This window comes from Danio aesculapii, chromosome 14 (assembly GCF_903798145.1).
Source record: "Danio aesculapii chromosome 14, fDanAes4.1, whole genome shotgun sequence".
NCBI lineage: Eukaryota > Metazoa > Chordata > Actinopteri > Cypriniformes > Danionidae > Danio > Danio aesculapii.
The window spans coordinates 3,195,033-3,214,516 of record NC_079448.1 but is presented as its reverse complement, the minus strand read 5'-3'; the positions used below and the strand labels follow the sequence as shown (position 1 = coordinate 3,214,516).

The 19,484-nt window shown below is 40.9% G+C and overlaps 2 protein-coding genes and 2 pseudogenes across 3 annotated transcripts in view; all 4 read left to right on the top strand.

Moving 5' to 3' along the window:
• LOC130241151 (protocadherin gamma-A11-like) overlaps positions 1-2,395 on the top strand; it is a 2,636-nt pseudogene extending 241 nt beyond the window's left edge.
• Positions 1-19,484, top strand: part of LOC130240345 (putative protocadherin beta-18) — a 287,342-nt gene that overhangs the window by 65,077 nt on the left and 202,781 nt on the right. The window contains exon 1 of one of the 2 annotated variants that reach the window (XM_056471828.1): positions 8,017-10,468. The exons of the other annotated variant lie outside the window; for it this stretch is intronic. Within the exon in view, the coding sequence (XP_056327803.1) occupies positions 8,093-10,468 (2,376 nt within the window). The 5' untranslated portion in view covers positions 8,017-8,092. Of the gene's footprint in view, positions 1-8,016; positions 10,469-19,484 lie in introns of those variants that run through there. 2 annotated transcript variants of the gene reach the window in all.
• On the top strand, positions 3,624-6,992 carry LOC130241150 (protocadherin beta-15-like). The gene is made up of 2 exons (XM_056472879.1): positions 3,624-6,032; positions 6,954-6,992. The coding sequence occupies exons 1-2, from the start codon at positions 3,657-3,659 to the stop codon at positions 6,990-6,992; spliced, it is 2,415 nt and encodes an 804-aa protein (XP_056328854.1). The 5' UTR covers positions 3,624-3,656.
• LOC130241148 (protocadherin beta-15-like) lies at positions 11,691-19,069 on the top strand (annotated as a pseudogene).

Below are 19,484 nucleotides of genomic sequence, written 5' to 3'. Positions count from 1 at the left end.
GAGATTTGTAATGAAGGGCTTTCCTGTGAACTTAATTTCGAATTAGTCCTTGAACATCCATTACTGATACATCGTGTTAAAATACAAATACAAGATATTAATGATAACACGCCTACATTTCCTAAAGATACATTAAAGCTTGAGATTAGTGAGAATGCCGTGAAAGGCGCGCGGTTCCGCGTTAAAGAGGCTCATGATGCAGACATAGGACAGAATGCAGTACAAAGCTATTCGATTGAACGCAATAATCATTTCGTTTTATCAGTTAATTCAAAGCCGGGTGGTGGCAAAAATATTGAGTTGGTATTAGACAAAGAGCTGGACCGTGAGCAGCAGAAAGAGCTGACATTAATTCTGACTGCGGTAGACGGCGGGACTCCACCGAGATCAGGTACTGTAGCCATACACGTCACTGTGCTGGATGCTAATGATAATGCTCCAGTCTTTAGTCAGGCCGTCTATAAAGTCAGTCTGCCTGAAAATTCTCCTGTAGATACTGTAGTGGTGACAGTGAGCGCTACTGATGCTGACGAGGGACAAAATGGAGAAGTCACCTATGAGTTTAGTCGTATTTCAAAAACTGCGAACACCTTATTTTCTCTAGATCAAAAAAACGGGGTAATTAGAGTTAAAGGTCCCATTGATTTTGAGGTGGCTGTAAGGTATGAAATGCTTATTGAGGGAAATGATGGATCTGGTCTTTCCTCGGACACTAAAGTAATTGTTGAAATTACTGATGTTAACGACAATGCCCCAATTATTGTAATTAAATCACTGAATATCCCGATTCCTGAGAGTGCGTTACCCGGTACCGAGGTTGGCATCATTAATGTGCAGGACAGAGACTCTGAGAATAACGGACAGGTGCGCTGCTCCATTCAGCAAAACGTCCCATTTAAACTCGTGCCTTCAATCAAAAATTACTATTCTCTGGTGACCACAGGTGAATTAGACCGCGAGCTGCTCTCTGAATTAATATTACAATTACTGCTACTGATGAGGGCTCTCCGCCTTTATCTTCCACTAAGAAATTCACTTGACTGTAGCTGACGTCAATGATAATCCACCTGTATTTCCGCAGCAGAATTACAGAGCTCATGTGCAAGAAAATAACAAAGCAGGCTCCTCTATTTGTTCAGTATCAGCTACAGACCCGGACTGGAGACAGAATGGCACTGTAGTTTATTCTCTGTTGTCCTCTGATGTCAATGGCGCACCGGTGTCCTCCTTTTTTTTTAACGGAGACACCGGGTCATTCATGCCGTGAGGTCGTTTGATTACGAGCAGATGAAAAGTTTCCAAGTGCTCGTGTTAGCCAGAGACAACGGGTCTCCTCCTCTGAGCAGCAACGTGACCGTGAGTGTCTTCATATCGGATGAGAACGACAACTCTCCTCAGATATTATACCCCTCTCCGGAGGGAAACTCCTTCATGACCGAGATGGTCCCCAAAGCTGCGCAGGCGCGCTCCCTGGTCTCAAAGGTGATCGCCGTGGACGCGGATTCTGGCCAGAACGCGTGGCTCTCGTATCACATCATTAAAGCGACTGATCCGGGACTTTTCACTATCGGTGTCCACAGCGGAGAGATCAGGACGCAGCGGGACATTTCTGAATCTGACAGCATGAAGCAGAACCTTATTGTGTCAGTCAGAGATAACGGACAGCCCTCTCTCTCAGCCACGTGCGCACTGTATTTACTTGTATCAGATAACTTGGCTGAAGTGCCAGAACTGAAAGACATGTCTCATGACGAGAGCAGCTCCAAACTGACGTTTTATTTGATCATCGCGCTGGTGTCCGTCTCCACTTTCTTCCTGACCTTCATCATCATCATCCTGGCCGTGAGGTTTTGTCGCAGGAGAAAGCCCAGACTGTTGTTTGATGGAGCTGTAGCCATTCCCAGCGCGTATCTGCCTCCAAATTACGCAGAGGTGGAGGGCGCGGGAACTCTCCGCAGCGCGTACAATTATGACGCATACCTGACCACGGGCTCGCGCACTAGTGACTTCAAGTTCGTCAGATCTTATAATGATGGCACGCTGACTGCTGACCTGACTCTGAGAAAGACTCAGTCTTCTGTGGATGATCTGGAAGGACTGGATTCAGAAATCAATAATTCCTTTCAGGTAGGACTGATGATTTTTATTCATTTATTGAGTAAACTGCTCTGTTTGTTTTCTCTTCTTATCTACATCACATGGCTTTTTCAAATTATTTATTTTACGTTTTTAGGTTTACTTTATAGTAATATACTGCTACATTTGGCCATGTAGGCTAGCAGCACTTCTCCGTTATGTGGCTTGTTTTTTTATTCATTCATTTTTGGCGATCAGTTAGGACTTAAGTGCAAGTGTCGTAGTGTTTTCACAATTTTTTAAGGTGTTGTTCACCTAAAATGAAAATTACAACATCGTTTATTCTCCCTCACGTGGTTTTAAACATTTTTATTTCTTGTTTCTGTTGAACACAAAACAATATATTTTGTTTTATATAATAATACTGATTGCTCGCAAACATTAACTTCCACACGGTTTATTTATATATATATAATTATTTATACCGACTATGGAAGTCAATAGCTGCCAACCACCAGCACTTTAAAAATATATAAAATATATTTGTGTGTTCAACAGAAGAAAGAAACTCAAATAGTTTTCATACAAGTGATAGATGAGTAAATGATGGCAGAATTTCAAACTTTGGCTGAACTATCCCTTTGTCAGGTTAATTTCAACTATTTTTGCCAATCTCTGCCTGTGTGAATTCTGCAGTTTATAATTAAGTCTTTGATTCAGTTGATGGTTTACATTTCTCATAATTCTGCATTATGTGGCGTTTATAAAGGGAATTAAAGTCTGATTTCAGACATATTTGGCTGACTGAGATCTTTAAAAGTTATTTTTTCTGATTGGAAATGATATAATCTTTTCTTGTTTGGAAGTGGCATGCACGAACGCAACAAATATCCATTTTGCTTCACGATGATGTCTTAAAATACGTATGAAATATTAAATTATTAAAGATGAGCTTTTATAGCTGGTTTGTAAGTCGTTGTATATTAAGTACTTTCCTAAAACAATGAACTTAAATTGAGAGATGCAGCTTTTTCCCGGTTGCTGTCCATGGTGCTGCAGTTGTGTTAGCTTTTGGTGTTTGGATAATAAGCTCAATATTTTAGCGATCTAGTGTTTCACAGCTTTTTCTTTTTTTAATTGGATTAAAATACATAATATGGTGGTTTACTTTTAATCTGCGGTGCTGCTACTGGCTTTTGTTTTGCTTATAAACTACAGAATATATTCAGTATGTTATTACTGAATACGCATAGAGCGTCAGATCTTTGTAAGATCTTTGTTTTCTATAATCATGCCAGAGAAACGCATCCCATGCAGTTTCTCATTTAAACTCACAGTGTCGCTGTTCACCAGTAAAACCCTGTGTGATTTTCCTGCATATTTATCCGCCCTGTCTGTGATGTCAAAGACTGCTGCGCGCTCACCTCTTCTAGAAAATCGTCGACGGTGACTGGATTTATTTCTGCTTTATTTTTGACATATAATTGTCTATTTGCTTTCTTTTACACTGTTTTTTCTATTCCGGATATATTTTCTCATTAATTTCCCAAGCATTACAAGAGTTTGGTGAAGCTGCTGAGATGTTTGTTCTTTTGTTCTTCGTGCTGATGGCGCACACCGCTAATGGAGACGTGAGCTATTCTTTCCCGGAGGAGATGAAACGCGGATCTGTGATTGGAAATATAGCGAAGGATCTCGGACTCGATGTGAACAGACTTTCATTTCGTAAAGCTCGCATTGATACTGAAGGTAACAGAAAGCGATACTGTGATATTAATCTGAATACTGGAGAGCTGACCGTAGCGGAGAGAATCGACAGAGAGCACATTTGCGGGAAAAAGGCTTCATGTATTATAAAACAGGAGCTCGAAATGGAAAATCCTTTAGAGCTTCACCATTTCATTCTCAATATTCAGGATATTAATGATAATTCTCCGCAATTTAAAGAAAGTGTTATTAAATTCGAAATAAGAGAGTCAGCAGTAAAAGGATCTCGTTATTTATTAGATGAGGCTCATGATGCGGATATTGGAATGAATTCAGTGCAGTCATACGCCTTGCAAGAAAATGAACACTTTCTTCTTAATGTATTAACGCGTCCAAATGGAAGAAAATATGGCGAACTCGTGCTGAATAAAGAGCTGGACCGTGAGCAGCAGAAAGAGGTGACTTTAATTCTGACTGCGGTAGACGGCGGGACACCACCGAGATCAGGTACTGTAGCCATACACGTCACTGTGCTGGATGCTAATGATAATGCTCCAGTCTTTAGTCAGGCCGTCTATAAAGTCAGTCTGCCTGAAAATTCTCCTGTAGATACTGTAGTGGTGACAGTGAGCGCTACTGATGCTGACGAGGGACAAAATGGAGAGGTGACGTTTGCATTTGGTCATTTATCTGAAGGTTTGTTGGAAATATTTTCTCTCAATTCGTTGTCTGGAGAGATTAAACTTACAGGACTGATTGATTTTGAGGAAGAGAGTTTAATTGAACTACCAGTTCAAGCCAAAGATGGTCAAGGCCTCGCCAGTCATTGTACTGTATTGATAGATGTTATTGATGTCAACGATAACGCTCCTATAATCATACTTAAATCTCTGAACAGTCCGATTCCCGAGAGCGCGTTACCCGGTACCGAGGTTGGCATCATTAATGTGCAGGACAGAGACTCTGAGAATAACGGACAGGTGCGCTGCTCCATTCAGCAAAACGTCCCATTTAAACTCGTGCCTTCAATCAAAAATTACTATTCTCTGGTGACCACAGGTGAATTAGACCGCGAGCTGCTCTCTGAATATAATATTACAATTACTGCTACTGATGAGGGCTCTCCGCCTTTATCTTCCACTAAGAATATTCACTTGACTGTAGCTGACGTCAATGATAATCCACCTGTATTTCAGCAGCAGAATTACAGAGCTCATGTGCAGGAAAATAACAAAGCAGGCTCCTCTATTTGTTCAGTATCAGCTACAGACCCGGACTGGAGACAGAATGGCACTGTAGTTTATTCTCTGTTGTCCTCTGATGTCAATGGCGCACCGGTGTCCTCCTTTTTATCCATTAACGGAGACACCGGGGTCATTCATGCCGTGAGGTCATTTGATTACGAGCAGATGAAAAGTTTCCAAGTGCTCGTGTTAGCCAGAGACAACGGGTCTCCTCCTCTGAGCAGTAACGTGACCGTGAGTGTCTTCATATCGGATGAGAATGACAACTCTCCTCAGATATTATACCCCTCTCCGGAAGGAAACTCCTTCATGACCGAGATGGTCCCCAAAGCTGCGCAGGCGCGCTCCCTGGTCTCAAAGGTGATCGCCGTGGACGCGGATTCTGGCCAGAACGCGTGGCTCTCGTATCACATCATTAAAGCGACTGATCCGGGACTTTTCACTATCGGTGTCCACAGCGGAGAGATCAGGACGCAGCGGGACATTTCTGAATCTGACAGCATGAAGCAGAACCTTATTGTGTCAGTCAGAGATAACGGACAGCCCTCTCTCTCAGCCACGTGCGCACTGTATTTACTTGTATCAGATAACTTGGCTGAAGTGCCAGAACTGAAAGACATGTCTCATGACGAGAGCAGCTCCAAACTGACGTTTTATTTGATCATCGCGCTGGTGTCCGTCTCCACTTTCTTCCTGACCTTCATCATCATCATCCTGGCCGTGAGGTTTTGTCGCAGGAGAAAGCCCAGACTGTTGTTTGATGGAGCTGTAGCCATTCCCAGCGCGTATCTGCCTCCAAATTACGCGGAGGTGGAGGGCGCGGGAACTCTCCGCAGCGCCTACAATTATGACGCATACCTGACCACGGGCTCGCGCACTAGTGACTTCAAGTTCGTCAGATCTTATAATGATGGCACGCTGACTGCTGACCTGACTCTGAGAAAGACTCAGTCTTCTGTGGATGATCTAGAAGGACTTGATGCAGAAATCACTGATTCCTTTCAGGTAGGACTGATGATTTATTGTTGTTTTATTTCCAGGTAACAGCTCTGTTTGTTTTTTCTTCATCCATCACATGCCTCTTTCAAATCATTTATTATATGTTCTCATGTTTTTTTCATAATAATATGGTACCACATTTTGTCCATGTAGCTATCAGCAATTGTATGTCAAGTGCCTTCATTTTTATTCATTATTTTTTGGCGATCAGTTGCGATTTAAGCACACGTGTCGCCCAAATATGAAAACTAGCTAATTGTTTATTTTCCCTAATGTGTTTTAAAGCTTTATGCTTTTCTTTAATCTGTTGAACAAATCATATTTTATTAAAAAATACTGATTGCTTGCACTCATCAACATTTATAGTATTTTAATTCTTTATGGAGTTCAATAGCGGTCTCATTTCAGAGACTGCATCCTGCGTCATCGTGACCCGACGAAGGCGGTCTCATTTAAAACAAAAAATCGAAGGCTCAAGGCTTCAAATGCAGCATTAAAATGTGTCATTTGTTTCCTAGATATTGAAGGACCCAACCTTTACTTGGATCCTTGATTGCGCGCTGATAACGGCAGGACGTTTTTAAAAGAATACTCTGGATTAAATGTATGAATTAGGTTTATATTTACTTTGATATCTAAACACGTTAAAAATAAAGAGTATGACATGTCTTCCTAAAAAGTGATTTTATTGATAGTTTACATTTTTACGTGCACATGTATAAATCAAAGGACAAAAAATCCAGCTTTTGTAAGCCTTGCTTTGCTTTCAGATCGCTTAAAATAAGTTTTAAAATCACTTTGGAAAAAAAGTCATTACAAATTTTATTAAAGCTTATTAACAGCAGCTGTTACTGATGTTAGGTGACGAGATCCGTCCTCTGTAGGTGAGATTGTCTCATTTCAAAACGCTCGGTTCGGCCTGTGTAGACTAAGAAGGATTCACCTTTGAAGTCTGCGTCCTTGTGAGGATGCAGCCTCTGAAAAAATGACACACAGCTAATGGCTGCAAACTACCAGCATTTTGTGCAAATGTCTTGTATACAGAGGAAAGAAAATCAAGTAGGTTTTAGACAAGTGAGGGATGAGTTGGTGATGGCAGAATTTTATAGTTTGGCTCGACTATCTCTTTGTCAAATTCATTTCTACAATTTTTTTTGTATATATTTTTTTCCCGTCTGGATTCAGCTTTTTTTATTTAGTCTATTCAGCTGATGGTTTACGTTTCTCTTAATACTCCTGAGTTATGTGGAGTTTATAAAGGGAAAAAAGTCGGATGTCAGACATTCTACTGAGTGAGATCTTTTTCCAAGTCATGTTTAGTTTGATAGGAAAGGTGTAGTGTTTCTTTGTTTGTTTGGAAATGGCACTCACACACAACATGCCTATTTTGCTTCATGATAATGTCTTGACATATGACTAAAAATATTAGATCATTCACGAAGTGCTTTTATTGCTGGTTTGTAAGTCGTTGTGTATAAAGTAGTTAGCTTAAACAATGAACATGCTTTGAGTGATGCGTTTTTCCCCAGGTTGCCGTCCTTGGTGCTGCAGTGGTGTTTACTTTTGGTGTTTGGATAATTATCTCAATATTTTAGCGATCTAGTGTTTCACAGCTTTTTTTTTTTTTTATTAATATTAATGTGCATACTATGGGGCTTCATTTTAATTTACTGTGTTGTTTTTGGCTATTGTTTTGCTTACAAGCTACATTTCAAAACAGTATAATATTCGCTGAATAAGCGTGTAGCATCAGATCTTTGTAAGCGTTTCTAATCATATCAGAGAAAGGAATTCCATGCAGTTTCTCATTTAAACTCACAGTGTCGCTGTTCACCAGTAAAACCCTGTGTGATTTTCCTGCATATTTATCCGCCCTGTCTGTGATGTCAAAGACTGTGCTGCGCGCTCACCTCTTCTAAAAAATCGTCGACGGTGACTGGATTTATTTCTGCTTTATTTCTGACATATAATTGTCTATTTGCTTTCTTTTACACTGGTTTTTCTATTCCGAATATATTTTCCCATTCATTCCTTCAGCAGTATAAGGATTTAGTGAAGCTGCGGAGATGTTTGGTCTTTTGTTCTTCGTGCTGATGGCGCACACCGCTAATGGAGACGTGAGCTATTCTTTCCCGGAGGAGATGAAACGCGGATCTGTGATTGGAAATATAGCGAAGGATCTTGGACTGGATGTGAACAGACTTTCATCACGTAAGGCTCGCGTTGATACTGACAGTAACAGAATACAATACTGTGACATTAATCTGAAAACCGGAGAGTTGACCGTAGCGGAGAGAATCGACAGAGAGGAGATTTGTGAAAATAAAGCTTCATGTGTTATTAAACAGGAGCTCGTGCTGGAAAATCCATTAGAATTACACAATTTCATTCTCAATATTGAGGATATTAATGATAATTCACCACAATTCAAAGAAAGTGTAATTAAATTCGAAATTCAGGAATCAGCAGACAAAGGTTCCCGTTATCTTTTAGAAGAGGCGCATGATGCGGATATTGGAATGAATTCAGTGCAGTCATATACACTTCAGAATAACGAGCATTTTCTCCTTAATGTATTAACGCGTCCTAATGGAAAAAAATACTGCGAACTCGTGCTGAATAAAGAGCTGGATCGTGAGCAGCAGAAAGAGGTGACTTTAATTCTGACTGCGGTAGACGGCGGGACTCCACCGAGATCAGGTACTGTAGCCATACACGTCACTGTGCTGGATGCTAATGATAATGCTCCAGTCTTTAGTCAGGCCGTCTATAAAGTCAGTCTGCCTGAAAATTCTCCTGTAGATACTGTAGTGGTGACAGTGAGCGCTACTGATGCTGACGAGGGACAAAATGGAGAGGTGACGTATGCATTTGGTCATTTGTCTCAAAAAGTCATGCAATTATTTTTTATCGATTCAGTGTCTGGTGTGATTAAACTAACAGGAGCGGTTGATTATGAAAAGGAGAGAACAATTGAGCTTCCCATTCAAGCTAAAGATGGTCAGGGATTATCAAGTTATTCCACCGTATTTATAGACATTGTTGACATCAATGATAACGCACCAATAGTAATTCTTAAATCTCTGAACAGTCCAGTTCCCGAGAGCGCGTTACCCGGTACCGAGGTTGGCATCATTAATGTGCAGGACAGAGACTCTGAGAATAACGGACAGGTGCGCTGCTCCATTCAGCAAAACGTCCCATTTAAACTCGTGCCTTCAATCAAAAATTACTATTCTCTGGTGACCACAGGTGAATTAGACCGCGAGCTGCTCTCTGAATATAATATTACAATTACTGCTACTGATGAGGGCTCTCCGCCTTTATCTTCCACTAAGAATATTCACTTGACTGTAGCTGACGTCAATGATAATCCACCTGTATTTCAGCAGCAGAATTACAGAGCTCATGTGCAAGAAAATAACAAAGCAGGCTCCTCTATTTGTTCAGTATCAGCTACAGACCCGGACTGGAGACAGAATGGCACTGTAGTTTATTCTCTGTTGTCCTCTGATGTCAATGGCGCACCGGTGTCCTCCTTTTTATCCATTAACGGAGACACCGGGGTCATTCATGCCGTGAGGTCGTTTGATTACGAGCAGATGAAAAGTTTCCAAGTGCTCGTGTTAGCCAGAGACAACGGGTCTCCTCCTCTGAGCAGTAACGTGACCGTGAGTGTCTTCATATCGGATGAGAATGACAACTCTCCTCAGATATTATACCCCTCTCCGGAAGGAAACTCCTTCATGACCGAGATGGTCCCCAAAGCTGCGCAGGCGCGCTCCCTGGTCTCAAAGGTGATCGCCGTGGACGCGGATTCTGGCCAGAACGCGTGGCTCTCGTATCACATCATTAAAGCGACTGATCCGGGACTTTTCACTATCGGTGTCCACAGCGGAGAGATCAGGACGCAGCGGGACATTTCTGAATCTGACAGCATGAAGCAGAACCTTATTGTGTCAGTCAGAGATAACGGACAGCCCTCTCTCTCAGCCACGTGCGCACTGTATTTACTTGTATCAGATAACTTGGCTGAAGTGCCAGAACTGAAAGACATGTCTCATGACGAGAGCAGCTCCAAACTGACGTTTTATTTGATCATCGCGCTGGTGTCCGTCTCCACTTTCTTCCTGACCTTCATCATCATCATCCTGGCCGTGAGGTTTTGTCGCAGGAGAAAGCCCAGACTGTTGTTTGATGGAGCTGTAGCCATTCCCAGCGCGTATCTGCCTCCAAATTACGCAGAGGTGGAGGGCGCGGGAACTCTCCGCAGCGCGTACAATTATGACGCATACCTGACCACGGGCTCGCGCACTAGTGACTTCAAGTTCGTCAGATCTTATAATGATGGCACGCTGACTGCTGACCTGACTCTGAGAAAGACTCAGTCTTCTGTGGATGATCTGGAAGGACTTGATGCAGAAATGAATGATTCCTTTCAGGTAGGACCATATCTCTAAAATCTATTTGGTAGAATTACTTAATTTAGTTTTTGTTTATTAGCTCTCTCGTAATTTTCTTGACAGATCACACGGCTCTTTCAGATGCTCTATTGGGACTGGAACTCTTTTCAGAAGTTATGAAAATAATTATTTTAAGTGCTGTTTTTTTGGTCATGGGAATGCAGTTGTTTCTGACGTGGCTTTAATTTACATATTGTTTATTTTAATTTATTTCGTTATTTATTTAATTATTTATCAATTAGCTTTCATTATTTCTCTAGCCAGTGGGTTGATCTTTAGAATTTGGAGCTTTAAATTTTGTATGTTAGCGATAATTTAGATTTTTTTTTTCCTCTTTGTCAGTTCATGTTATGTCATTTGAACAATTCATGCAAATAATCCTCTGTGCAATAAGTCTGTCTTCGTGTTTCTTTTTTCTTGAAATGTAGCCTATTGCTTGTATTAATCTATAAGGTTTTTATTAATTTTTCTATTGAGTGAAATCTTTTAACCGTCATCCTTAATCTGACTGGTAATTGACAGTGTTTTTTGTTGGAAATGGAGTGACCAAGTGCTCATGCTCACACAAGACCTTCTCTGCATCTTTCTTCCTACTATATAGTCTCAGACTATTGAGGCTAAGTAGTGCAGTTTTATTCCTATTTGCGAATCGTTTTGTATATATGCGTAAGCCATCAAAATGTAAGTGGAATGGTTCAGGTTTTCCGGTTGCTGTCCATGGTGCTGCACTAGCTTTTTCTCATGGTGTTTGGATATTTTTCTCCTACAAATTGTTGCTTTCTATCCTTCTTGGGGTTATTTATTTATTTTGACTACTGTATATTGCTCTTTATCGCTCTCTCTAGAGAGTGTCTCTGCTGGGTTATGTTTTGCTTCTTATTTGCAGTATAAAATGAGTATATTTGATGAATTTCAGCCGTTTTTGTGCTTTATTCTATGGATTTCTCCTCTTAGGACTATAAATATCTTGCAGTTTCTTATTTAAACTCAAAGGGTCGCTGTTCGCCTGCAAAACCACTAATATCTTATATGTTCACATTTCTCCACCCTGCTTGAGATGTCATATACGGAGCTTGAAGCTCGCAATTCTAGAATGTCCTCGACGGTGATGGAACAATATATCAGCCATTGAGTAGGATTGTTTTAGAATTATTTGTTTCTTTGATGCTTAACTGTTTGGGTTTTTTAGGATTGCGTTTCTGAAGCATTGCAAACGGTAGACTAAGCTGCGGAGATGTTTGCTCTTTTGTTCTTCGTGCTGATGGCGCACACCGCTAATGGAGACGTGAGCTATTCTTTCCCGGAGGAGATGAAACGCGGATCTGTGATTGGAAATATAGCGAAGGATCTCGGACTGGATGTGAACAGACTATTATCACGTAAGGCTCGCGTTGATACTGACAGTAACAGAATACAATACTGTGACATTAATCTGAAAACCGGAGAGCTAGCCGTAGTGGAGAGAATCGACAGAGAGGAGATTTGTGAAAAGAAAGCTTCATGTGTTATTAAACAGGAGCTCGTGCTGGAAAATCCTTTAGAATTGCATAATTTTATTCTTAATATTGAGGATATAAATGATAATTCACCACAATTCAAAGAAAATGTAATTAATTTTGAAATTCGCGAATCAGCAGTTAAAGGTTCCCGTTATCTTTTAGATGAGGCGCATGATGCAGATATTGGCATGAATTCAGTGCAGTCATATACACTTCAGAATAACGAGCATTTTCTCCTTAATGTATTAACGCGGCCAAATGGAAGAAAATATGGCGAACTCGTGCTGAATAAAGAGCTGGATCGTGAGCAGCAGAAAGAGCTGACTTTAATTCTGACTGCGGTAGACGGCGGGACTCCACCGAGATCAGGTACTGTAGCCATACACGTCACTGTGCTGGATGCTAATGATAATGCTCCAGTCTTTAGTCAGGCCGTCTATAAAGTCAGTCTGCCTGAAAATTCTCCTGTAGATACTGTAGTGGTGACAGTGAGCGCTACTGATGCTGACGAGGGACAAAATGGAGAAGTTACCTATGCATTTGGTCATTTGTCTCAAAAATTCATGCAATTATTTGTTATCGATTCAGTGTCTGGTGTGATTAAACTAACGGGGCCCGTTGATTATGAAAAGGAGAGAACAATTGAGCTTCCCATTCAAGCAAAAGATGGTCAGGGATTATCGAGTTATTCAACCGTATTTATAGACATTGTTGACATCAATGATAACGCACCAATAGTAATTCTTAAATCTCTGAACAGTCCAGTTCCCGAGAGCGCGTTACCCGGTACCGAGGTTGGCATCATTAATGTGCAGGACAGAGACTCTGATAATAACGGACAGGTGCGCTGCTCCATTCAGCAAAACGTCCCATTTAAACTCGTGCCTTCAATCAAAAATTACTATTCTCTGGTGACCACAGGTGAATTAGACCGCGAGCTGCTCTCTGAATATAATATTACAATTACTGCTACTGATGAGGGCTCTCCGCCTTTATCTTCCACTAAGAATATTCACTTGACTGTAGCTGACGTCAATGATAATCCACCTGTATTTCAGCAGCAGAATTACAGAGCTCATGTGCAAGAAAATAACAAAGCAGGCTCCTCTATTTGTTCAGTATCAGCTACAGACCCGGACTGGAGACAGAATGGCACTGTAGTTTATTCTCTGTTGTCCTCTGATGTCAATGGCGCACCGGTGTCCTCCTTTTTATCTATTAACGGAGACACCGGGGTCATTCATGCCGTGAAGTCGTTTGATTACGAGCAGATGAAAAGTTTCCAAGTGCTCGTGTTAGCCAGAGACAACGGGTCTCCTCCTCTGAGCAGTAACGTGACCGTGAGTGTCTTCATATCGGATGAGAATGACAACTCTCCTCAGATATTATACCCCTCTCCGGAAGGAAACTCCTTCATGACCGAGATGGTCCCCAAGCTGCGCAGGGCGCGCTCCCTGGTCTCCAAGGTGATCGCCGTGGACGCGGATTCTGGGCAGAACGCGTGGCTCTCGTATCACATCATTAAAGCGACTGATCCGGGACTTTTCACTATCGGTGTCCACAGCGGAGAGATCAGGACGCAGCGGGACATTTCTGAATCTGACAGCATGAAGCAGAACCTTATTGTGTCAGTCAGAGATAACGGACAGCCCTCTCTCTCAGCCACGTGCGCACTGTATTTACTTGTATCAAATAACTTGGCTGAAGTGCCAGAACTGAAAGACATGTCTCATGACGAGAGCAGCTCCAAACTGACGTTTTATTTGATCATCGCGCTGGTGTCCGTCCTCCACTTTCTTCCTGACCTTCATCATCATCATCCTGGCCGTGAGGTTTTGTCGCAGGAGAAAGCCCAGACTGTTGTTTGATGGAGCTGTAGCCATTCCCAGCGCGTATCTGCCTCCAAATTACGCAGAGGTGGAGGGCGCGGGAACTCTCCGCAGCGCGTACAATTATGACGCATACCTGACCACGGGCTCGCGCACTAGTGACTTCAAGTTCGTCAGATCTTATAATGATGGCACGCTGACTGCTGACCTGACTCTGAGAAAGACTCAATCTTCTGTTGATGATCTGGAAGGACTTGATGCTGAAATAAATGAATCTTTTCAGGTAGGACTACAAAAAGTTTTTCCTTTAATAGTTTTTATTTAAAAATATTTTATTTTAAAATCAAACAAACAAAATGTTTTTTGTTGACATCATTGATACATGTTTTTATGTAAAAGTACAGCTATCATAAGTGCACAATTTCTTAGTTTTTAACTTCTACATTTTGTTCCATTTGTGGTCGTTTCCGTCATTACCCGACACTTAAGGTTTTGTACATCAATGCCCATCTGTGAGAAATTGAAGCTGAACATGCACATTGCTTATCTGCAGTCGCATTGTTCCTGATTCTAAATAATTTCATTTCCTAAATGTTATCAGTCAGTTAAGATCATCAAAGTAGCTCGTGTAAACTTGTGGTTTCTAATGCCCTGTTCATTGTTGGTGAGATTCCTCTATCTCTTATTCAATTTCTTTTGGTACTTAAACTGCTTGTTTTCGCTTTGCATTTCATATGAAATAAAGTTTTATTATCATTAAAAATAACATGCTTATTATTCTGATCGCTTCTTACGTATACGTTTAGCAAAAGGGGCGTTACCTACTGCGTATCCATCGTTTAATATCGGTAAGGTTTCTTCACATGATGGATGTAATATTGTGTTTAACGAACATATGATCTTAAATATCAAGCTGTTTTTCCTTTTAATTAATTAACTGGGTATCAGTAAGTGTCATAATTAAAATCTGTTGTGTTACTATTATCCTTATAGATTGCTGAAGATTGTGTTTTTGTGATCTTGAAGAACTTTAGGTGGACATCAAATCTTCTTTAAGTAGTAATGAAGTATTTATTTTAAGCTGAGTTCAGGTGTAAAAGGACATTTATAATTTGACTAATTGTCATCGCTGACGACAAGCACGTTATATATATTGAGGTTATGAGGCTCATTGAAGGGATTTTGGCACAAGAGGACATTTCTGAGACTCAGTTTAAAGATTGTGTATTGTTCTACATATATATGATTACCTGCCACATATTTGGTGTTTTTATTAGTTGTTTTTATATTGTTTGTGACCTTTAAAATTCAGAAATTGACACATTCAGTTTACAAATCGTTTTTAAAGCATGGCTATCTTGTCGTCTGAACTCAGTTTGTTTCCCCTTGATTCTGATTTTTTTTTTTGTCAACCAGTATATGAAAACATATTGTTTAGGCAGTTTTGTATTTTTCTGATGATCCTTTATGTGAAGCTTGCTTTTAAAATGAGCCAAATACCTATTTCAGGAGTTTTAAAACATCCTTTAGTAGGAACAACTAGCAGAGCAGTTTTCATGTTGCTGTCCTTGGTGCTGCACTGGCATGTTCCCTTTCATTTCTGTGATTTTACTTCTATAATTCAGTCTACGTAGCACTGTTTTAATACCATATATGTCGTGTTTTAATTATCTACACTATTTAAATAACACTTCTGGACTTTCTTATTTCCCAAAATAGTTTAGGTGTAAATCTATCAGAAACAGAATTGAAAGCAGTTTCTAATTTTAACTCAAAGTGTCGCTGTTCACCTTTAAAAAAACCCTGCCTGTCTTCTGCATGCCTTTCTCCACCCTGCTTGTGATGTCATACACGGGCTTTGAGCTCTTCTCTCTGAAAGTCGTCGACGTTTGGCTGCCTTAAATTTATTCTAATCTATAAATTTACATTTATTTTGTTTATTATTGTTACAAAAACAAAACGTTTGCTTATGTGGTACTGCGTATAATAATGTCTTGGGCGTTTCAACACCGTTCTGTGTTGCTGCTGAGATGTTTGGTCTTTTGTTCTTCGTGCTGATGGCGCACACCGCTAATGGAGACGTGAGCTATTCTTTCCCGGAGGAGATGCAAACGCGGATCTGTGATTGGGAATATAGCGAAGGATCCTTGGACTGGATGTGAACAGATTGTCATTTCGTAAGGCTCGCATTGATACTGAAGGTAATAGAAACGGTATTGTGATATTACTCTGATACGGAGAGCTGACCGTAGCGGAGTAGAATCGACCGAGAGGAGATTTGTGGCGACAGGGCTTCATGTGTTTAAATTTGAGTTCATGCTGGAGGATCCATTAGAGCTGCACCGTGTTTCACTGCAAATTCAGGATATTAACGACAACTCGCCTGTTTTCTCGAAGGAGTTGATCACGTTTGAAATTACGGAGTCTACCTTCCGAGGTTCTCGTTATCGTCTGAATGCTGCGCATGACGCTGATATAGGACAGAATGCAGTGGCAGAAATACAGTCTACAGAAGAATGACAATTTCAGTTGGCTATAAATTCAGATGTGCACGGGGAAAAGAATTTAGAATTACTGATAGAGAGAGAGCTGGACCGTGAGCAGCAGAAAGAGCTGACTTTAATTCTGACTGCGGTAGACGGCGGGACTCCACCGAGATCAGGTACTGTAGCCATACACGTCACTGTGGCTGGATGCTAATGATAATGCTCCAGTCTTTAGTCAGGCCGTCTATAAAGTCAGTCTGCCTGAAAATTCTCCTGTAGATACTGTAGTGGTGACAGTGAGCGCTACTGATGCTGACGAGGGACAAAATGGAGAAGTGACCTATGCATTTAGTCGTATCTCTGACAAAGCTAAAAAGTTGTTTTCACTGGATAAAATGCAGGTGATATTCGCATTGCAGTGCACTTGATTTTGAAGATGAAGCAGTATATGAATTACGAGTTGAGGTAAGATGGATTTGGTTTGTCTAGTGACACAAAAGTTGTAATAAATCTTGCAGATGTTAATGACAATGCTCTGAAATCCGTTTGAAATCTTTGCGTAGTCCAGTTCCTGAGAGCGCGTTACCCGGTACCGAGGTTGGCATCATTAATGTGCAGGACAGAGACTCTGAGAATAACGGACAGGTGCGCTGCTCCATTCAGCAAAACGTCCATTTACAACTCGTGCCTCAATCAAAAATTACTATTCTCTGGTGACCACAGGTGAATTAGACCGCGAGCTGCTCTCTGAATATAATATTACAATTACTGCTACTGATGAGGGCTCTCCGCCTTTATCTTCCACTAAGAATATTCACTTGACTGTAGCTGACGTCAATGATAATCCACCTGTATTTCAGCAGCAGAATTACAGAGCTCATGTGCAAGAAATAACAAAGCAGGCTCCTCTATTTGTTCAGTATCAGCTACAGACCCGGACTGGAGACAGAATGGCACTGTAGTTTATTCTCTGTTGTCCTCTGATGTCAATGGCGCACCGGTGTCCTCCTTTTTATCCATTAACGGAGACACCGGGGTCATTCATGCCGTGAGGTCGTTTGATTACGAGCAGATGAAAAGTTTCAAAGTGCTCGTGTTAGCCAGAGACAACGGGTCTCCTCCTCTGAGCAGTAACGTGACCGTGAGTGTCTTCATATCGGATGAGAATGACAACTCTCCTCAGATATTATACCCCCTCTCCGGAGGGGAAACTCCTTCATGACCGAGATGGTCCCCAAAACCGCGCAGGCGCGCTCCCTGGTCTCCAAGGTGATCGCCGTGGACGCGGATTCTGGCCAGAACGCGTGGCTCTCGTATCACATCATTAAAGCGACTGATCCGGGACTTTCACTATCGGTGTCCACAGCGGAGAGATCAGGACGCAGCGGGACATTTCTGAATCTGACAGCATGAAGCAGAACCTATTGTGTCAGTCAGAGATAACGGACAGCCCTCTCTCTCAGCCACGTGCGCACTGTATTTACTTGTATCAGATAACTTGGCTGAAGTGCCAGAACTGAAAGACATGTCTCATGACGAGAGCAGCTCCAACTGACGTTTTATTTGATCATCGCGCTGGTGTCCGTCTCCACTTTCTTCCTGACCTTCATCATCATCATCCTGGCCGTGAGGTTTTGTCGCAGGAGAAAGCCCAGACTGTTGTTTGATGGAGCTGTAGCCATTCCCAGCGCGTATCTGCCTCCAAATTACGCAGAGGTGGAGGGCGCGGGAACTCTCCGCAGCGCCTACAATTATGACGCATACCTGACCACGGGCTCGCGCACCAGTGACTTCAAGTTTGTCAGATCTTATAATGATGGCACGCTGACTGCTGACCTGACTCTGAGAAAGACTCAGTCGTCTGTGGATGATCTGGAAGGACTCGATGCTGAAGTAAATGATTCCTTTCAGGTAGGATTACAATTTTCAGCTTAAATAATTTGGCGATTTTTAAATGCGTTTTCAGTAGTGCTGTTTTCTTTTATATTATTTTTTTGTCACATTAGGTTGCTCTTTTAAAATGCTTTATTATAGAAAATATTTATTTTAGGTTTTACTTACATTCTAAAACAAAACTTTACACATACATTTTCCCTGCCTTGTACACGCATTAATATGTCAAATGGCTTTAATCTTTATTTGCGGTCATTTTTATTAATATTATTATTATATTGTTTTGAATTTGTTTATTTTTTGCATAGTTACTCTTTGGACGAATGTTAAAATTAAGCTCACTTATTTAAAATTCATAATTTGTGTGTATCTTTGGTGTGTGCACTTTTAATTGAGTTTGTGATGATGTTTATGCATTTCATAATTTTTTATATGTCTGCTTTATGTGCAGTTTATGCAATATAAAACGTTTTATTATAGTATTATTTGGCCGAGGGAGATCTTTATACGTCCATTTAATCTAATCAGGAATAACAGTCTTTTATTGTATTAAAATGGAGTTATCTGCTTCACAATGAATTTAAATAATATGGTATTGTCGTGCATCTTTGATCCTTGACGGTGTTTTATTCAATTATTTATTTAATTAATTATTAATTTTTGTTTATTGTTTGTTAACTCAATTTTGTATGAAGCCATAAACAAAAACAGCATACAAACAAACAAAAGAGACGGGTCGGGGTTTACCGGTTGCTGTCCATGGTGCTGTTCTGGTGTTTAGTCTTGGCGTTTGGGGTTTTTGCCTCAACATATTGTTGCTCTTTTCCTTTTGTGGCATTTGCGTTTTTCTTTCAGTTAGTTTACATGCAGTAGTTGTTTTATCTTACACTCTGTTGACAATGTTGCTACAGACTTTTTTGCTTATCGGTTACATAAAAAATTAATTAATCCCTGAATATACAGCCCTGTTTTGTGTGTTTGTCTGGGTGTCCGTGTGCGTGCTTCAACACTTGATCCTGTCACAGGTATGAATGCGTGCAGTTTCTCATTTAATCTCACAGTGTCGCTGTTCACCCACAAAACCATTTGTGATTTTTCAAGCAAAGTTCTCCACCCTGTTTGTGATGTAATTGAAAGAGCTGTGAGCCTCTATATAGCCTAGCTGTGGAATATTGTCAACGGCGACAGGGCTAAGTCGGTATTTTTTACCTTTTAATTATACATTTGCTTTATATTGTACGGTATGTTTTACTGGATATAATTTCTGATTCATCTCTGACGCATTACA

Bases quoted from the DNA above. Each gene is read 5' to 3' on its own strand.
- LOC130241150 (XM_056472879.1), top strand. From the start codon at position 3,657: ATGTTTGTTCTTTTGTTCTTCGTGCTGATGGCGCACACCGCTAATGGA. The intron at 6,033-6,953 runs GTAGGACTGATG...CGGCCTGTGTAG, and splicing joins AAATCACTGATTCCTTTCAG to ACTAAGAAGGATTCACCTTT.